Source organism: Sapajus apella, unplaced genomic scaffold (assembly GCF_009761245.1).
Source record: "Sapajus apella isolate SASKATOON/1434 unplaced genomic scaffold, GSC_monkey_1.0 scaffold16, whole genome shotgun sequence".
Lineage (NCBI taxonomy): Eukaryota > Metazoa > Chordata > Mammalia > Primates > Cebidae > Sapajus > Sapajus apella.
This window is the reverse complement of record NW_022436956.1, coordinates 11,154,224-11,173,695: the sequence shown is the minus strand read 5'-3', so window position 1 is coordinate 11,173,695 and position 19,472 is coordinate 11,154,224. Positions and strand designations below refer to the sequence as shown.

The 19,472-nt window shown below is 38.0% G+C and overlaps 1 protein-coding gene across 3 annotated transcripts in view; it reads left to right on the top strand.

Moving 5' to 3' along the window:
- Positions 1 to 1,944: 1,944 nt before the first annotated feature.
- Positions 1,945 to 19,472, top strand: part of VWA5A (von Willebrand factor A domain containing 5A) — a 29,383-nt gene continuing 11,855 nt past the window's right edge. For all 3 annotated transcript variants that reach the window (XR_004270826.1, XR_004270827.1, XM_032285100.1), the window contains exons 1-11: positions 1,945 to 2,081; positions 4,033 to 4,090; positions 4,209 to 4,411; positions 4,701 to 4,923; positions 5,048 to 5,223; positions 5,491 to 5,605; positions 10,564 to 10,733; positions 10,969 to 11,057; positions 11,263 to 11,407; positions 11,833 to 11,912; positions 19,176 to 19,290. Coding sequence is in view for 1 of the 3 variants with exons in the window: in XM_032285100.1 (XP_032140991.1) it covers positions 4,048 to 4,090; positions 4,209 to 4,411; positions 4,701 to 4,923; positions 5,048 to 5,223; positions 5,491 to 5,605; positions 10,564 to 10,733; positions 10,969 to 11,057; positions 11,263 to 11,407; positions 11,833 to 11,912; positions 19,176 to 19,290 (1,359 nt within the window). In the remaining 2 variants the exon portion in view is untranslated. The remainder of the gene's footprint in view (positions 2,082 to 4,032; positions 4,091 to 4,208; positions 4,412 to 4,700; positions 4,924 to 5,047; positions 5,224 to 5,490; positions 5,606 to 10,563; positions 10,734 to 10,968; positions 11,058 to 11,262; positions 11,408 to 11,832; positions 11,913 to 19,175; positions 19,291 to 19,472) is intronic.

The following is a 19,472-nucleotide window of genomic DNA, read 5'->3' as shown; positions in this document are numbered from 1 at the left end:
GCTGAGTTCATGTCCTTTGCAGGGACATGGATGAATCTGGAAACCGTCATTCTCAGCAAACTGACACAAAAACAGAAAACCAATCACCACATGTTCTCATTCATGGCTAGTGTTAAACAATGAGAACACATGAACACAGGGAGGAGAATGTCACACACCGGGGTATGTGAGGGGCTAGGGGAGGGACAGTGGGGGATTGGGGAGGTTGGGGAGGGATAACATTGGAAGAAATGCCTGATGCAGGTGACAGGGGGATGGAGACAGCAAACCACCATGGCATGTGTGTACCTATGCAACAATCCTGCAAGATCTGCACATGTACCCCAGAACTTAAAGTTCAATAAAAAAAAAGAAGTGCCTTGCATATAGAAGCCCAATAAATACATGTTGATTAAAAGAATGAATTACATTCATTCAGAAATTTGATCATTGAACTCATTAAATATTTTATATGAAAAGAGTGAAATTACTGTTTAAGCAAAATAAACACATAAATAAAATGCATTCTTGTTTTTAAAAAAGAAGATGAGAATCAATATCGAGGAATGTCTGGCAACACTAAGGCACAAGGAAAGACTTTTAAGTGAAGATACCTCATCTACACCTGTTTAATTGTGTATATTGTACTAGGTTATGGGAATTTTCACATAATTGTCTTTTCAACAACCAGCATCTTATACGTGTTTCCTGATTCAGTTTTTTCTAACCAGGCTGCATGCCTGGTCTGTGGCAGACTTTTAGTGCTAAGCTCTAAGCCCAGCAGGATCAGATGATGAACTCTGCCAACTTTTCCAGCTTCTTCCTTTTGTTGCTCAGATGTTTCAGCCAATGGAAAGAAGGCACAGTCACAAGGAACAATACCAGACATAATTTCTATCCAGAGAAAAGAATAATTCCCTCTCATAATTAGTTTGGTACAGGTGAAAAACATGGTTGTAGAGCCTAGTACAGATAAAATAGAATTTGTGCTTATGTTGTGCTTTACTATATGTGCACATATTACATGCATGTATACTGTATACACATGCGTGGGTGTACATATATATATACACATAAATGTGCATTTACCTATATAAATCTGCATATGTATGTGTCTGTGTGTATATGTAATATATAACTTTTACAACCACTAACATTCATTAGATCTCAAAAAAAACCTGTGGAGGTATGTCATTTTCCCCATATTACAGATAAGAGAACAAATAACTTGGGGAGAGTAAAATATCCACAACAAATACATCACAGAGACCAAAATCAAGCTGTGTTTTCTGTATGTATCATGTATTCTTTACCCGACAGTTTCTCAACAGCAATATTACACTTTAAGTCCCAGATAGAATAGGTTGTTTTGAAATAGAGAAGACATGAGGACCTTGATCACGTCTAATGTTTTAGCCAGATAAATGCGCATAGACATTCTCAGTTACTTACATTTTTATCACAAACGTTTGGTTTCAGAATCCTGTAAGGACCCATGACAGGAAAACTTGGGCTTCCCTGATTAGAGGTTCTCTCATTAGAGCAGAAGTATGTGCCTTACACAAACTCCTTATCTTTTCCCTTGCTGTAGGGAGGGTGCAACTTGGGAACAAATGGCTCAAATTAGAGATAAGATTTCAATGATACAGTGTCCATAAAGCTTTGATTAGCACGGCCCGGGACGCAGTAAGCCCTTGGCACTTAAGCGTTTACAGAAATATGCAGTTTTTAAAGTCATTGTTGATGTTGTTACTGTTGTTACTGTTGCAGCATTTTTTCTTTCCCTCTTTGCCTGTTCTCTGGTTGTTCCTTACTAAAGGCCAAAAAAAAAAAAAAAAACAAACGTTCCAAAGTCGAAGAATTTTCTTTTGATACAAAGCGAAAGTTCTATTATTTGTTTAATAATTTTCCGTTGATCCCTTAGTCTTGTGGTCGCTACTTTATAACCGGTCCCTAGAAGGGGGCGGTTCTTTCCGGAAATTGTGACCTCAGCTGTTTTCTTCACCGTGACTCAGAGCACTCAGGAACGCAGGAGCAGAAGGTAGGGGACCAAGCTGCCCGGGCAGAGCCTGGATCCAACTCCTGCGCCGGAGGACTGAGAGGTGCACATTCTAACTTCCTTTCCCCGGTCCCCAGATCTGTAGGGCCTTCTTGAACTGCAAGCCTCATGGGTGAAGGATTAAATCCTGATGTGCAATCCCCAGGAAGGTTTCCTGAAACTTTGGCAATTTAGGGGAATCTTCTGGAGATTGAAGCGGGGGATTTAGCCATCTCCTAATCTCGAGGCCCTTCTTCCTACTTTCCTTCTCTTTTACTTTACTTTTTCCCACTTTTCTTTTTTTGAAATGGACAATCGATGTTTGCTCAACTTCAAGACAGTGTAAGCTGGAAAAAAATGAGGCTGTTAAGCCTCCATCTACTCCAATCAACTGCAGCCCCTAAGCCCTTCTGTATAGAAATGTAAGAGACCGACGCAGACCCTTCTGTAAATGCTTGGACATTGGAAATATAGGACTGAAATCTAGCAAATCTAGGAAAGGTTAAATCAATCTCTGATTTTATCCAAGCCCCACTTCTTACCTCAATCTCCTCCTTGTCCACTTCACCCCTGCAACAGGCCGGAGTGTGGCCGCAGCGCTGTGGCCGCAGTGCCACCCAGCTCCTCTCCCTCCCTCCTAGCTGCTAAGTGGCCCAGGCTGGGACTCTGCATTCCTGAAGCAGCTACCTGGCTTGGTGGGAAGCCCTGTATTCTCACAGTGCCTCAGATTCATGGCTTTCAGCTTGGTGGCCAGCCTCTACCTAAGTCTTGCAAGTTGCTTTTCTGAAGTGCCACCTGAGAAGACAGACCTAATTCTGACCCAAACTAATTTTGTTGGTACTGGGAAGAGTAGGGGCAAGGGTGCAGAATAGCAGGTTTTCCTCAACGAGGGATTTTTTCCTGGGCTTAGAATCAGGAAGTGAAGGCTATTTCCTTGTAGGGGACGCCCTCTGCGTCTCTCTGTTCCACTCAAGCCACTCTTGGTGAGTATTGCCCAGCCTGAGAGCTTCTCTTTCAGCTGTTTTACTCCAATGTGAGTCTCCTGCCTTAAGGCTCTCTGCTTAAAATGTTATTAAAAATTCTTCCCTCCTCCAGCTCAGCCTGTTATACCAGAGAATTTGCCCTAGTCAGGAGTCTGCATAGAAGCCCTTTTCTGAACATCCTCTCCTCTCCCTACACCTGCCACTGTCCTCTCTGTTGCTGTCAAACTGTGAGTCATTTTGCCACACTCAGTTTTCATCCAGTTTATCAAAATAAAAGCAGATATGGAATGAAAAGCCCGATTTACTGGTGCTGTTTGGTGGGGGTGAAAATGTAGGCTATGTGCATATGTAGTATTTACGTATATTAGAATATTTTGGACAGATACAAATATACCTTTTCATTTTGAGTCCCAAAAGACATGTCACACCGTAAATAGCCTGTAACAGGAGGCCATCTTGGATCACACAGCTTCTCACATCCAGCACATCTCTGAATAACATGCTCCAAAGTGAATGGCGGCAGAGGTTTATTGATTAACAGTAACAACAATAGTAGGAACAATAGTGATGTCTATCATCATTGATTAAATGCCTTCTACAAGTCATGTGCTACTCTAGGGACTTCACAGGTACTAATTCATACATGATGTGTGGGTATGATGGTTCTCATTTTAGGAAGAGAATACTGAGGCTCAGAGGGGTTAATGACACCTATTCCATATGCCTAAGAAGTGGTGAATGAAATATGCTTTTGAGAAAGTGGAATTTGTATTTGAACCAGCCTCAACGTGTTTCAGAGATTTCCTGTTTAGTAGATGCCAGTGAATCTTACAGCTTCTGCACCTGGGATTGCCATTTAAAAGTAACCTTATGATTGAAATCTTTGTCTCCTTTTTTTAAGGTTCCATCTTCCTAAATTCAACATTAACCCTTTGAATGTATTCTTATGCCAGAGAAAAGCACATAAAATGCTGGTGTTTGAGCAGGTAACTTCCAACATGTCACTCTGTTTGTGATATGTCTTTTCTACAGGAATCTTGCATCACCATGGTGCAATTCTGTGGCCTACTCACCCTCCAGCGGAAGCCAGGTAAGCCTAATTTGTGACTCTTACTTGACATTGAATCTTTGGCACCTAGCACAAGGCTTGACCTACAAGGAGGCATTCTGTTGAAGCTTGACGAACTTGAATTCTGGTCTATCCTCAGTACCACTGAAGAGTATCTCTGTGAGTGTGTCCATTTATGAGTTTGTGGCTGGTGTGTCTGCAACTTTGAACTATGAGAATGAGGAAGAAGTTCCTTTGGAGGCCGTCTTTGTGTTCCCCATGGATGAAGACTCTGCTGTTTACAGCTTTGAGGCCTTGGTGGATGGGACGAAAATTGTAGCAGAATTACAAGACAAGATGAAGGTAGTAGAGATTACCTCCTCCCTTCTTATTTCCTTAATGCATACTCTATGATCTCTACTAAATGTACCTTCACAAAACATGCTGATGTTGAAAGTTCTTTCTTTTACTCTTTTCTAACTGCCATTTTCCTAAAATCATTTTGGGGAAAAATCAATCAGAGGCATTCAAAGTATAGCTGTGATTAGACAAGACCAGTTACATCCAGTCGCTCTGCACTACTCATCTCTTCATCAGCCATGTCACCTTGTATGTTCCCTTTCTTTCCCATCCCTCACCCTGTTCTTCTCAGGCCCGCACCAACTATAAGAATGCCATCTCTCAAGGCCACCAGGCCTTCTTATTGGAGGAGGACAGCAGCTCCAGGGATGTCTTCTCTTGCAATGTGGGTAACCTCCAACCTGGGTCGAAGGCGGCAGTCACCCTGAAGTATGTGCAGGAGCTGCCTCTGGAAACAGACGGGGCTCTGCGCTTTGTGCTCCCAGCTGTCCTGAATCCTAGATACAAGTTCTCTGGTGAGTATCTCTCCCCTTTGAATACTAGTGGTGGGTGACAGGAATAGGGAAATTTTCTTATGCTTGTGAGTGTGCTGAAAAGCAGAGTGTACAAGGAAAACAGAACTAAGGTCACTTTTTATAGGGTCGCCTAAGGACAGCTGCCTTGATGTGAAGATGCCTATAGTCCCTGTGGAGGACTTACCCTACACACTCAGCATGGTCGCCACCATTGATTCCCAGCATGGCATCGAGAAGGTCCAATCCAACTGCCCCTTGAGTCCTACTGAGTACCTGGGAGAGGACAAGACTTCTGCTCAGGTGGTTAATGAGCAAATACTGCTGTCATCAGTACCTCTGTTGCTTGAGTCTTAACTTGGTCTCCACCAAGTTCTTCCCAAATGGTAATCTGGAGGGGGTCCAACATGCTCCTTCCATATCTTCACTTAATCTCCAGTGCCTTTTCTCTAGCCTCACCTCTGTTCCTGATCATGCTCTCTCATGGAGGAGGACCGCAGCCCTAACCTCAGCCCTAAAAAGCAAGCAGTGATGATTCCAACATGGCTTTTTTACCTGTCTCCAACTCAGGTTTCCCTGGCTGCTGGACACAAGTTTGATCGGGATGTGGAACTCCTGATTTACTACAGTGAGGTGCATACCCCTAGCGTGGTTTTGGAGATGGGGATGCCTAACGTGAAGCCAGGTATTTTCTTTCCTCCTCTGTAGTTATCCCCTAAGAGGCAACTCTCTGTCTTGGAATTACTGTCATACTGCTCTCTTTTCTTTCCCTCCCTCCAGTAGGGGGTAATACATGTGAAACACTGAAATAGCTTACACTACATCATGCAAGAATGGTTAGGTTTAATGACTGTCATGTGATATGTCTTGTAGGCAAATTTAAGTAGATCAGTAGATAATTGGGCAAAACCAGGGGCAGATAATTTACAAGAGAAAACATGGCCAGTTTATAAACAAGTGGCAGTGATCAGCCTTGACAGAAATTCATATAATCATGTGACATTTTCACCTTTCAAGTTATCAAAGATTTTGAAATCTGACGCTTCATGTTTTAACGGGTGTGATGAATTAACCTTTTGAGAATAAATTTGGCCATTTGTGTCAAATAAATGTTAACTTTGGTAATTTCAATTTTAGAAATCTTGCCTAAGGAAATAAATCTAAATATAAGTAAAAATATGCACTGAGATTTCCCCTGTCATTTTAATAATATCAGGTATTAGTAAGCAATCAAAATGTTTCTTAGGGGCCAAATTTACTATTATAGATATACTTCATGAATTATTATGCAGCTACTAAAATAATGTACATTGACAAATTGAAGTAATAGGAAAAACAACCTCCAAGGAATGTTAAGTAAAAGAAAAGTAAGTTATAGTCAGATCACCACTATAAAATAATATGTGCATTAGGAAAAACATTTTAAAACACAGGAAGCTTCTGCACAGTAAAAGAAATTATCATTAGAGAGAACCAGCAACCAACAGAATGGGAAAAAGTTTTTGCAATCTACCCATCTGACAAAGGGCTAATATCCAGAATCTACAAGGAACTTAAACAAATTTGCAAGAAAAAAAAATCCCATCAAAAAGTGGGCAAAGGATATGAACAGACACTTTTCAAAAGAAGACATTTATGCAGACAACAAACATATGAAAAAATGCTCATCATCACTGGTCATTAGAGAAATGCAAATCAAAACCACATTGAGATAGCATCTCAAGCCAGTTAGAATGGCGATCATTAAAAAATCTGGAGACAACAGTTGCTGGAGAGGATGTGGAAAAATAGGAACACTTTTACACTGTTGATGGGAGTGTAAATTAATTCAACCATTTTGGAAGACACTGTGGTGATTCCTCAAGACCTAGAAATAGAAATTCCATTTGACCCAGCAATCCCATTACTGGGTATATACCCAAAGGATTATAAATCATTCTATCATAAAGACACATGCACACGTATGTTCATTGTGGCACTGTGTACAATAGCAAAGACTTGAAACCAACCCAAGTGCCCATCAGTGATAGATTGAATAAAGCAAATGTGACACATACGCACCATGGAATACTTTGCAGCCATGAAAAAGGATGAGTTCATGTCCTTTGCAGGGATATGGATGAAACTGGAAACCATCATTCTCAGCAAACTGACACAAGAACAGAGAACCAAACACTGCATGTTTTCACTCAGAGGTAGGTGTTGAACAATGAGAACACACAGACACAGGGAGGGGGACATCACACACCATGGCCTGTTGGGGGATGGGAGAGCTAGGGGAGGGATAGCAGGGGTCGGGGGGTTGGAGAGGGTTAACGTTAGGAGAAATACCTAATGTACATGATGGGGCGATGGATGCAGCAAACCTCCATGGCGTGTGTATAGCTGTGTAACAATCCTGCAAGATCTGCACATGTACCCCAGAATTTAAAGTATATTTAAAAAAAAAAAAAAAAACGAAAAGAAAATAGGAAGAATGCTAGTAGTAATTGTGATTAGATTGACTAGATTTAGTTTTAATGTTTTTTTTAATCTAATAATTTTTATTGATTGATCCATCAATCTCAACTGATACATGCAGTCTCAACTGAAGTTTTTTTCTCTCTTTTTTTTTAAGATAAAATATACATAACAGAATTGACCATTTTAACTAATTTTAAGTGTACAGTTCTGTGGTCTTCAGGATATTCACCTTGTGTAACCATCACCACGCTTCATCTCCAAAACTTTTTTGTTTTGCCCAATTTTCTTAATTTCTAAGACTAAGTTTCGCTTCTTAATAACTTTAGTTTCTTAGTTTCTTTTAATGTTTCTTACTTTTTAAATTTTCCTTAATGTACTTTCTTGGAATTAAAATTGGTACAACCCCTGTCAGTTTGTTGTGCTCTTGGGAGCTTCCCGGGCTGCCATGCTCCTGGTTTTCAATGAAGCAGGACTGCAGTCCTACTGCCATGAAGCATTTCCACATGGAGGAATGGACAGATCCTTGGTGACAATCATATTCCAAGTGGTACAGCTTGGGTTAGGCTCTTGCTTTTACAATTATAGCTGTTGTCAGGAAAATTCCTTGTAGTTGTTTTTCTACAGAGTACCCTACTCTCTCATTGTTAATGTTTGCTTCCAAAGTAGCTTCATACTTGAGCTCACAAATTGAACTTTTTCATTTTCCCTCACTTGTTCAACCATTCTTCCTCAGGGCCAATTTTCCATGCTAAGGTCATTCAAGGGGCTCCCCAGCTTCAACCTGATTTGCTGTAACCAGCTCCTCTTCCACAAAGCTCCATGCTCTTTGTACATTAGTTATCTGCTTTTTCCTTTCCCTGTGATGACTATCTCATGGATATTTCATGGGTGTCCATGAAATATTCCCATAACAGTGACCTGCTTGTCAATTAGGATTATTTTAAAGGACTATTTTCACCAGAGAAAGTTTTATAATGTTGGATCTCAAAAGGTAAGGATTGAGATCTCAGTCCCTGTTTTTCTAAGAAGTTCCCTTGGCTCCTGTGCAGATTTTCTCATCTGTTCCCCAAGACCATCTCTGAAGGCCACAGGGTGACATCAGGAACAGTCTTTATAGTCTTGTGAATCCCTTCCAGCAGAACTGCCCAAGTCTTGCTTCTCAGGTCAAATATTTAGTCAAGATGACTTGCTGTTCTCATCCATACAAGGAAGCAAATGACAACTTTAAGTGGCAGCTTGGCTCACTAAAACCATTTAGAGTTCTGCCAAATGAAACCTACCACTCTATGACAAAAACACAGTATGTTATTTTTTACAAACTTAGAACAGATGTACTTACTATATTAAGAACATAGTCTTTTTAAAATTAAATTTATGATTTAATTTAAAAATTGTATAAAAATAAAATTTAGAAATAATTTTATAATATTGTTATTAAGAGTTTAATCTGAGTTGAGCCCTAAACTGAGTTCACTAAGTATAAATATTACTTAACCCTTACAATCAAGCTTGTTCAACTTGTGGTGTGTGGGCCAAATGTGGCTCAAGACAGCTTTGAATGCAGCCCAACACAAATTTGTAAACTTTCTTAAAACATTATGAAATTATTTTGTGATTTTTCTTTTCTAACTCATTGACTATTGGTAGTTAGTGTATTTTATGTATGGCCCAAGACAATTCTTCTTCCAATATGGCCCAGTGAAGCCAAAAGATTGGACACCCCTGCTTAAAATAATCTTGATGTAGGTGTTACTTACTACCTTGATTTTTCAGATGAGGACATGAGGCTAGCAAGCAGAGGAGCTAAAATTTGAAATGCCTCATTTGAAAACAAAGAAGCCAAGACTCATGGAGGTGAAAATAATTTGAGCCAGGCTAAAGTTTAATAGATAATCCACATATAACATTTACAATTGACCTGGCATTGCTGTAAACATGTTCACCCGTGTCATACCATGCCACACTTTAAACATGCTAACCCATATCATACTCATGCTAAATATGTTAACCGGTATCATACTCATGCCACCCTTTAAACATGTTCACCTGTATCATACTCATGCCACCCTTTCTGGCTCCTCAGCATAGTGCCAGCTCCATTTAAACCAGCTGTCTCTGAGAATGGAAAGGAACCTGCTCATCAAAAAATCTTCTCCTCCATCATATATCCAGACATCTGGATTGTATAATTGTTGTTTTTGAACTAATGTTCTCTCATGTATATGATGGACAACACCTATCTTATTTAGAAGCCAGTTTGGTTATTGGCATATCCTATGGGGAAGAAATTAAACTGAGCCAGATTCTATTGTCATACCAAATCCCAGGACTACTGAGAATATACACCTATGATCCTAGAACCACTTTGTAAAACTGGGAAAATGGAATTTAATTATATATCCTCCTATATTTTCTGTAAAGCTGGAGTTAACAGAAATTGCACCTCTATCTCAGAACTAGCATTTCAATTCCTGTATCAGCCCTCTCTTGCTCCTAAAAATAGTTATAGCTGTGGCTTTGACAACGTGGCCAGATAGACTAGGCTCCTGTGGTCCCCCCACCCCATTATTTGGATGATGCTCATAGAATCCAACATGTATCCCAGTGTTTTCCTTTTTTCTGGGGACTATCAGTGAGTTATTCATACCCAAAGCAGACAGATTTACCTTGGTGGTGGGTATAATACTTATACTCTCAACTCTTGTAAATTGTCAACCTAAAAATTGTCCATGTGAGTATCACTTTTTTCAAAGCTGTAATTAAAGACTTAAGGCCCATGTGATAACATTTCCCATTTATTTGATTTGAAGAAAAGGTTCGATTCTGCAGATAAACTTGTCTGATTCTTTTGGCAAATGCTGGAACATTTTAACCTAACGTGTTTCATTCATTTATGTAGCTGCCAGGAAGCTAGTAATCAGTGACAATGTTTTAACTATTGCTTGTGTCTGCTAACTTCTACCCTCTTTCTTCTCTTTCATATCTGTTCTGCTTTTGTCTGTCTCATATATTTATAACTCACCTTGAACCCATTGCAAGCAGTTGTAGTATATGAATCATCACAGTGTTTTAGATTTGAGTTTTTCTTAGCTCTTGATTGTAATCACTACCATTGATTGTTGGGTTCTAGGACTCTTGTGTTCCTTTTTGTCTTAGAGTGGCTTTATCCTTTCTGTTCAGGTCATTTGATGGGAGATCCAACCGCAATGGTGAGTTTCTATCCAAATATCCCAGAAGATCAACCATCAAATACCTGTGGAGAGTTTATCTTCCTCATGGACCGCTCCGGAAGTATGCAGAGCCCCATGAATAGCCAGGATAGATCTCAGCTGCGCATACAGGCAGCCAAGGTAAAGCTAGTTTTTCTCCTTTTCTGGATCACATGCTCAAGTGAGGATAAATCGAAGATAAATCTGAGGGTTAAATTCGGGTCTATTTGGAGCCTGAGCCACAGCAGCAGGCTGGCCTCGGAATGTAAGAAGGGACAGGTGGGTGATGGCCCACATCCTCAAGAATCGATTGGCAGGGCCCATGTGTTTTGAGGAGCCTCTCTCACTCTGTGTCCTCATACTCTCTTACCTTCAGGAAACACTGATTTTGCTGCTGAAGAGTTTGCCTATAGGCTGTTATTTCAACATCTATGGATTCGGCTCTTCCTATGAGGCATGCTTCCCGTAAGTTACTGGAAAGACCGTAGAGAGTACAAAATGAGAGTTTAAAGAAAAAGACTAAATTGTTAAAGGGGTTACTGCAGAGCTGACTTTGGCGTTGAGGATTTTGGATAAGACTCACTTTTGATGGGGGTTTCTCAATTCAGGGACTCTATACTGTGCAGGGTTAAGTAACCCTCGTGTAACTGGATGTGTTTGTTTTTCTCAGGGAGAGTGTGAAGTACACTCAGCAAACCATGGAGGAGGCCCTGGGGAGAGTTAAGCTTATGCAGGCCAACCTAGGGGGCACTGAAATCTTGGCACCACTCCAGGACATTTACAGGAGACCCTCCATCCCAGGCCACCCCCTACAGGTAAGAAGTGGAACACAGCTAACAGAAGAGACAGCAAGAGTGAAATCTCTAAGAATCTATGCCCCTGAGCTTCATGCAGTATATTGAAATATGATTTGTAATTCACAGTTTTCTATTATACAATAAATAGAAAAAAAAAGACGATGTATTTTTCTTCTTAACTCCATGCAATGGACAATGGAAGGTCTTTTGTGGAGTGCCATAATAACTTAGATGTAGCTAGGAGGGAAGGCGCTAAAAATTTCCAGGGTTCTGAGCAGATCATGTGAGAATTGGTACTAATGACTGAAGCATTAGCGATCTTATGCCTCTTTTAGAGGCACCAGAGGCTCTGCAATGAAATAGGTGGATTTTTCAAGGACAAATTCTGGTATCTTAAAATGAACTTGACAAAGACCTGATGAACATTTTCTTTCTTTGTACAGCTTTTTGTCTTTACAGATGGAGAAGTTACAGACACATTTAGGGTAATTAAAGAAGTTGGGATCAACAGACAGAAACACAGGTATGAAGAGAATGTGATTTCTGGGTGATTGGAACTAAGTAGTGGCACATAGACTCTAGTGCTACATGATGCCAGTGTTGACATTCCTTGAAGAGGACCATATGATTTCAGAATTTAGTTTTAGCAATTGAAAATCTATTTCTCCCTATAAAAATTAAAATTATTTTTTAAAATAACAACAACACAGCAAAAATCATTGTCATTCTTTCTAAACTACAATGGACACAAGAATTGAATAGTAAGATGTTAATTGTTTTTACTATAAATGTTGTTAGGAAAGTGAGACATACAGAAAACTACACAAATTATAAATATACAACTGAATAAATTATCACAGTGAACACACTGTGTAATCGCCACATAGGTAAAAACTGGAATGGTAGCAGACCTCTCCATCTATACCCTTTTCCGTCATGTACGTCACTATACACTAAAGCTTTCCTGACATAGTAACACCATGGGTTATTTGTGCGTGTTTTGAGTGAAAAGAAATAAGTTATACAGTATGCTTTCATTTCTGTGTATATCATTACTTTTCTTTCAGCAGTATGTTGAGAGATTTATATATATTTTGTGTATAGCCATAGTTAATTTTTATTGGTGTATAGTATTCCATAAAATGACTATACCATAATTTATCCATTGATTTTAGTGCTGATGGACTTTGATTTGGCTGTTAAAAATGATACTGCTGTGAACTTTCTTGTATTCTGTACATGTATTTTTTGTATACACGTGTATATGCATATATACATATTTATATACATAGATGTTTCTCTGAATAGGCAGAGTTGTGGAGTTTCTATGGAATATCAAACAGTTTTCCAAATGATTGTACTAATTTAATTCATTCTAGCATTGCAGGAGTGTTCCAGTAACCTAATTTCCTCTCCAAAATACGGTATTATTTGTCTCTACATTTTAGTCAATTTTTTGTGTGTTTAATGGCATCTTCTTATGGTTTTAATTTACATTTTCCTGATAACGAATGGAATTTAGCACATTTTGTATTTATTGGCCAGTTGGATGCCCTCTTTTATGATGTGCTCTCAAGTCTTTTTTCTGTGGATTATTTCTATTAGATTGATTTCTTTTTCTTACTGACCTATAGTTCATTCTGTAGTCTGGATACAAGCTCTTTGTTGACTGTATGTTCTAGATATACTGTACACTTACTTACTCTGTAGGTTGCTCTTGGCTTCAAAATGTATTTGAGTAATAGTTGTTGTAAATTTTAATGTAGCTTGATATTTTTTAGTCCTCCCCTTTATGCTTCATGTTTTCTGCGTCCTGTTTAAAAGTCTTTCCCTACCCAAGGTGATGAAGATTTTTTTGTTGTTATTTTCTAGAAGTTTTATTTTTTCTTTTACGTTTGGATTTACAATGCACCTGGAACTTATTTTTGTGCATTGTGTGGTGTAGGGGTTAGGTTTCATTTTTTTTTGTAATAACGTAGATATCAAATTGACCCTATCTTATTTATGGAAAAGTTTGTCCTTTCCTCACTGATGTGCAATGTCATCTCTGTCATCAATAAGCACCTATACATGTGTAGATTGTTTCTGGATCCTCTGTTCCATCACATTGGCCTATACATCTAGACATGTGCTAGAACGACACCGTATAAATTAGTACAGCTTTATGATAAATCTTGATTTCCAATAGTGCTAAATCCTCAATTTTTTTCATTTAATGACAAAGACTATCTTGGTTATACTTGACTCTTAGTATTTGTATTTTAGAATTAGCTTGTCAGTTTTTACCACAAGAGGAAACCTATTGGGATATTGGCTAGGATTTCATTGGCTTCATTAGATCTATTTAGACAGGACTCTTTACTTTATTGAGCATTCCAATCCTTTTATTTACTTTGATCTTTTCTGATTTCTTAAAACTTTTTTTCCAACATTTTATTAAGACGACTTAGACCTATAGAGACATTCCAAAAGTAGATCAGTGGGGCCAGGAGCCATGGCTCATGCCTATAATCCCAGCACTTTGGGAGGCCAAGGCAGGCAGATTGAGACCAGCTTGGCCAACATGGCAAAAACCTGTCTCTACTGAAAATACAAAAATTAGCCAGGCATGGTGGTCCACGCCTGTAATTCCAGCTACTCAAGAGGCTGAGGCAGGAGAATTGCTTGAACCCGGGAGGCAGAGGTTACAGTGAGCCAAGGTCACACCACTGCACTCCAGCCTGGGCAACAGAGCAAGACTCTGTCTCAAAAACATAAAAAATGGACACCATATGCGCTTCACCAAGGTCTACCAGTTGTCAACCTTTTACATTTGTTTCAGATATGTTTTTTGTTGAAACATTTGAGGGCAAGCCACAGATATCATAACCCTTCATATATAAATACTTAGGCACTCATCTTTTAAGAACAAGAACATTCTACTACATCACAATAAAACTATTAAATTCAAGAAATTTAAAGTTGAGATAGCACTATTATCCAAATGCAGGCCATATTTGTCAATTTTTCTTTTGTTCTTTATAGTTTTCTATATGCTTTATAGTTTTTAATTTTTCTGTTTGTTCTGGGAACAAATCCAAGGACACATATTTTATTTGTTGTTACGTCTCTTTAGTCTTCTTTACTCCAGAGTAGCTTCTCAGCTTTTTATCCTCTTTCATGAAACTGACATTTTGAAAGAGTACTAGCCAGTTATATTTTTGAATCTTGATTTGTGTTTGTAAGACCGTTTAAATTTATGTTAAGATTGGTATTAGACATTTTGGCAGAAATATTCCAAAGGGGCTTGGGGATGTCAAGTTTGACTGCTTAGTTAAAGGTAGTGTGTAAAAGGTATGTTTGAAATTTTGTAAACATCTTGTTCTCAACAAATGTTTACTCGGTGGTTTAGCATTCACTGGTGATTATTGCCCAAGTCAGCTATGACTTTCGGTGGTGACAGAATGATTATCAAAATTCTGTCAGCTTTTCCACACCTGTTAATTGGCATCCTACTGTTAAAAAAAAAAAAGAAGAAGAAGCTTTTCCTCTTCCTTTCTTCTCTCTTCCTTCCTTTTGTTTTATCAGTAGGTACTCTTGGATTCTTTCATTATTTTTCAGTATGTGTCACATAATTCTCATGATTCATTTAGATTCTCAAAATTTTCAAAATTGACCTGTGAGATCCTTTTTAAGGCGTCTGTATGTTTTTCTCACATCTCTTTACTTTATGAATACTTTCTTTCTAATACACACTGTTGTAGACTCACCTGTACTTTCCCAGCCCTCCGAGAAGCCCTTGAAGAAATACTTTTTCGTGAAAGCAATAAATAAAAATCAATATTTGAGTGTTAGGTGCGCTACTTACTATTGTGCTGTTATTTATTCTTGGCATTTTCAGCAGAGAGAACTGGGAAATGTTGAAAAGAAATTCTGAAGTTTTTACTGTTTCCCCACTTCATAGGTAGCAATGTAGCATTCTTCCTCTTTTCTCCAATTACATATTTATGTCTTCTTTTCTACAGTATGAGAAACCTAACTTCCTGCGTAATCAGTAAACTTACTCATTTCTTCAATTTATCAATAATAGTTCACCCTTATCCATGGGGTATGCATTCCAAGACCAGTGTAGGTACGTGAAACCGTGGATAGTACCAAACACTTTCTATCTGTACCATTCTTTCCTATACATATGTACCTGGGATAAAATTTAATTTACAAATAAGGCACAGAAAGAGATTAGCAATAACTAACAATAAAATAGAATTAATAAGTAAAATAAAGGTTACTTGAGCACAAGAGCTGTGATACCACATATATCTATCTGGTACCCGAGACTACTACTAAGTGACTCACAGGTGGGTAGTGTAGACAGCATGGAGACGCTGGATAAGAGAATTCATATTCAGAGTGGGACAGAGCAGGATGGCACGATATTTCATTATGCAACTCAGAATGGGATGCAATTTAAAATGTATGAATTGTCTACTTTTGGAATTTTTTATTTAATATGTTTGGGCTGCAGTGGACTGTAGATAACTGAAACTGTAGAATGTGAAACTGCAGATAAGGGAAGCCTTCTGTACACACGAAATCTATCTGTAGTATTTTATAATTATCTGTGTAGAGGGCTTCATGCATTTTTTAATTAAATTGTTTCCCTAGGTGTTTGATGCTATTTTAAACAGTATTTTAAAAATTTTATTTACTGGATGGTTTATTTCTATATAGAGATGAATTTCAATAGCTTGTTTTACTGTGACTTGTATTTAATGATGTTAATTTAGATATTAACTAAATTCCATATTTGCAGATTCTTTTAGATATTGTATGAAGAATCACATTTGTAAAAAAATATATTTTATTTTTCTTATTTTAAAAAAAAACTTTTTTTCTTATTTAAAAATTTTTTTTTCTCCCCTTTGGATTACCTTGGGGAGGATATCTACTAGAAATCTAAATCAAAATGATCATATGCTTATTTTATTTTGGACTTCAAAAGGAACATTTCAACATTGCACCGTTAAGTATGGTGTTTTCTATAAGTTTTTTTTTTAGTGGTTATCCTTTCTATTATTAAGGAAATTTCCTTTTATTTGTTTTGAGGGTTCTTTTCTCTCTTTTCTTTCTTTTATTTTGAATAATGAATGATTGTTGAATTTCATCAAATGTATTTTATGCATCTACTTAGATGAATATATGATTTTATCCTTTATTCTTTTAAAGTGTGAATTCTAATAATTCTTAAATATTAGACCAACCTTGCATTTCTGAAATAAACCCAAAGTAGTTGTGATATATTAATTTCTTTCATATATTTTCTGATTCAGTTGGATAATACTTTTTTAGGATTTTGAATCTATTTTTATCGGAAATGTTGACATATATTGTCTTGTCAGGTTTTGATATCAGTGTTATGCTAGTATCATAAATTGAGCTGTGAAGATTGCGTTTTTTCCTTTGCTCCAAAAGATTTTCTTTTGTAAATGTTTATTAGAATTTCCCAGCAAAGCTCTCTTGGCCTGGATTTTTTTTGGAAAGTTTTTGTTTTGACCTATTCATACTTTTATGTGTTCTTATTTTTTATAAAAGTTTGAGTGTTTTATTGAACTTCTTTGCATTAAATTGTCTATGATATTGCCTAATAACATTATTAAGTTTTGTAGGATATGTAGTGATATTACCTTTTCTTTTCCTAATGTTGGTTATTTGTGCCTTTTCTGTTAATATTTCTTTTCTTGCACTGGATGTTTATCAATTTTAATAATAATTTCAAAACACCAGCACCACTGGGTTTGTTGATACTTTCTATCATTTAAGTGTTTTCTATTTCATTAATATCTGCTCCTAGCTAGCTTTATTATTTTCTTTCTTTTACATTCCTTGAGTTTTTGGCCATCTTTTTTTAACATCTTGAAACAGATGCTTGATAGTTGATTTTTGGACTTTCTTTTCTAATGTGTGTATTCAGAGCTATACATTTAAGCACATCTGTAGCCGAATTTTAAATACGGATATGCCATTTGCCATTGTCATCTACTTAAGAATATTTTCCAGTTAGTATGATTTCTTTTTTTAAGCTTGTATAATTCACAAGTACAGTGCCTAATTTCCCAATATTTGAGGATTTTTGTTAGTCATCAAATAAAAAATTGTAGAAATTAGATTAACCTCTAGATGACATCTTCCATCTGAGAGGATTTATTCTTTGCTTCTGAATGGTGCTGGATAGACTGGGAACAGATCATCTTAATCCAGTCAGGATCTGATGAACTTCAGTCACGGTGATGGCTGGTCTATTTCTGATTCACCTCTACCTCTGGGTTGTAGTCCTTTAGGATTCTATTCTAAATTCTCGGGTGTTTACAAGAGCACCTTCCCTCTGGAAAGTGCAAATTGCTGTTTTGTTTCTCCTGCCTGTGTGTAACTGCTTGGCTTTTCAGCCATCCATTTTGTATTTGGCACTTGCTTCAAAGGGTAAAGAAACATCCGATGCTGGGTTCATTTCTCCTGGCTTCTCTCCTCTCTCAGGTCCTGGCTCATAGATTTTTATCTTGGTAGACCTTTGATGTTTTCAAACAAATGATTGTAAATATTGTATACAGCTTTCTTAGTTCTCTACTGGCTTGAAACAATTTACAGTGGCATTGCTGTGAGCAGAACTTTCCTAGGGTGTTATATTTTAAGTGCTATATAAAAATTTTGCTATTATTATAATAATATTAATATTTATTATCATCCACATGTAGCACTGCCGTGAGGTTCCAGTTAGTCATCAATACTTTTTGTTTGTTTGTTTGTTTGTTTAGAGACAGGGTCTCTCACTGTGTTGCCTAGGCTGATCTTGAACTCCTGTTATTGGCCTCCCGAAGTGTGAGCCACCACGCCCAGCCAATATTGTTTAGTTTTGATTTTATGCAGAAGACCTTACAAACTATAACAGCGCTTTATAACGTAGGCTGCAATTCAAAGGTCATGTTAGAAATTGAAAGATTGTAATATCAAGATGCTGTCAGGCTGTAGCATTTAGGAAGTATTGTTACAGGTAGGTACCCGCAGTTAGAAATCCGGTCCTTAGTCTTACAAGTGCAGAGCATTGACCCTCATGCTGATGCCACTAGACTTGGGGATGATGACTCACACTAACCTAAGAGAGACTGATACATAAACCAAAATTTCAGGCTATTAATTTACAATGAAAACTTTCTTTGTCATGCCCTCCAAAAGCGCTTGTGTTAGTATTACCAGTATGTTTTTTGTTTATACATAATTCTATTTGGGAAATCACATCATGATTAAGAAGTTACTTGGAGCACATGGGCAAAGGCAGGGCAAGAACTCTGCAGTTAGAAGAGCAGGAGGCATGCTTCCTTTTTCTAAGACTGGTCTTGCTAGGGCAGATAAGGTGCCAGCATATCGTTAGGTAGGAACTGGTGTTAGTTTCTATCTTTCTCTTGGTTTACCAGAGAGATCTTTCAGTCAGACAGACCAGTGCTCCAGTGACATTGCTACATGTAGTAGTTGCATGATCTTGGAAAGATTTCTTAAATTTTCTGGGCCTCAGTTTTGTATCTGCAATGTGAAGCAGAAGCCTGCTTTTTAGGAATCTTGCAATGATAAAACTGCATCGTTGATTTAAGGCATTTTTATACCTCCTAAAATATAAAATATGCTCAGTAAATGGTGGCTATTACATATTTGTCAAGTAAGTAGACTATTTCCTTATGTATTTTTGGCCATTGTGTATTAATTTTATATTTTCACTCCTTAATGCCTGCCTCTAACCTCTGTCCTTTTACAATTGCAGGTGTTTCTCATTCGGTATTGGTGAAGGTGCCTCCACCAGCCTAATAAAAGGTATTGCCCGGGCATCAGGGGGCACCTCAGAATTTATCACAGGCAAAGACAGGATGCAGTCCAAGGTGAGGGACAGACTGGCTGTGTCTGTCCGGAAGTGGCAATCCAGACCAAAGTGAAATGGGGTGGGGGACACTGTACAAGGGTAGGAGTGGCAGCTTTCCTCCAGTATACCTGTTCCTCTATCCCCAAGGCCTTGGGCTGTATGCTTAGTCAGGCTACTTTTGGCCACATGTAATAGAGACCC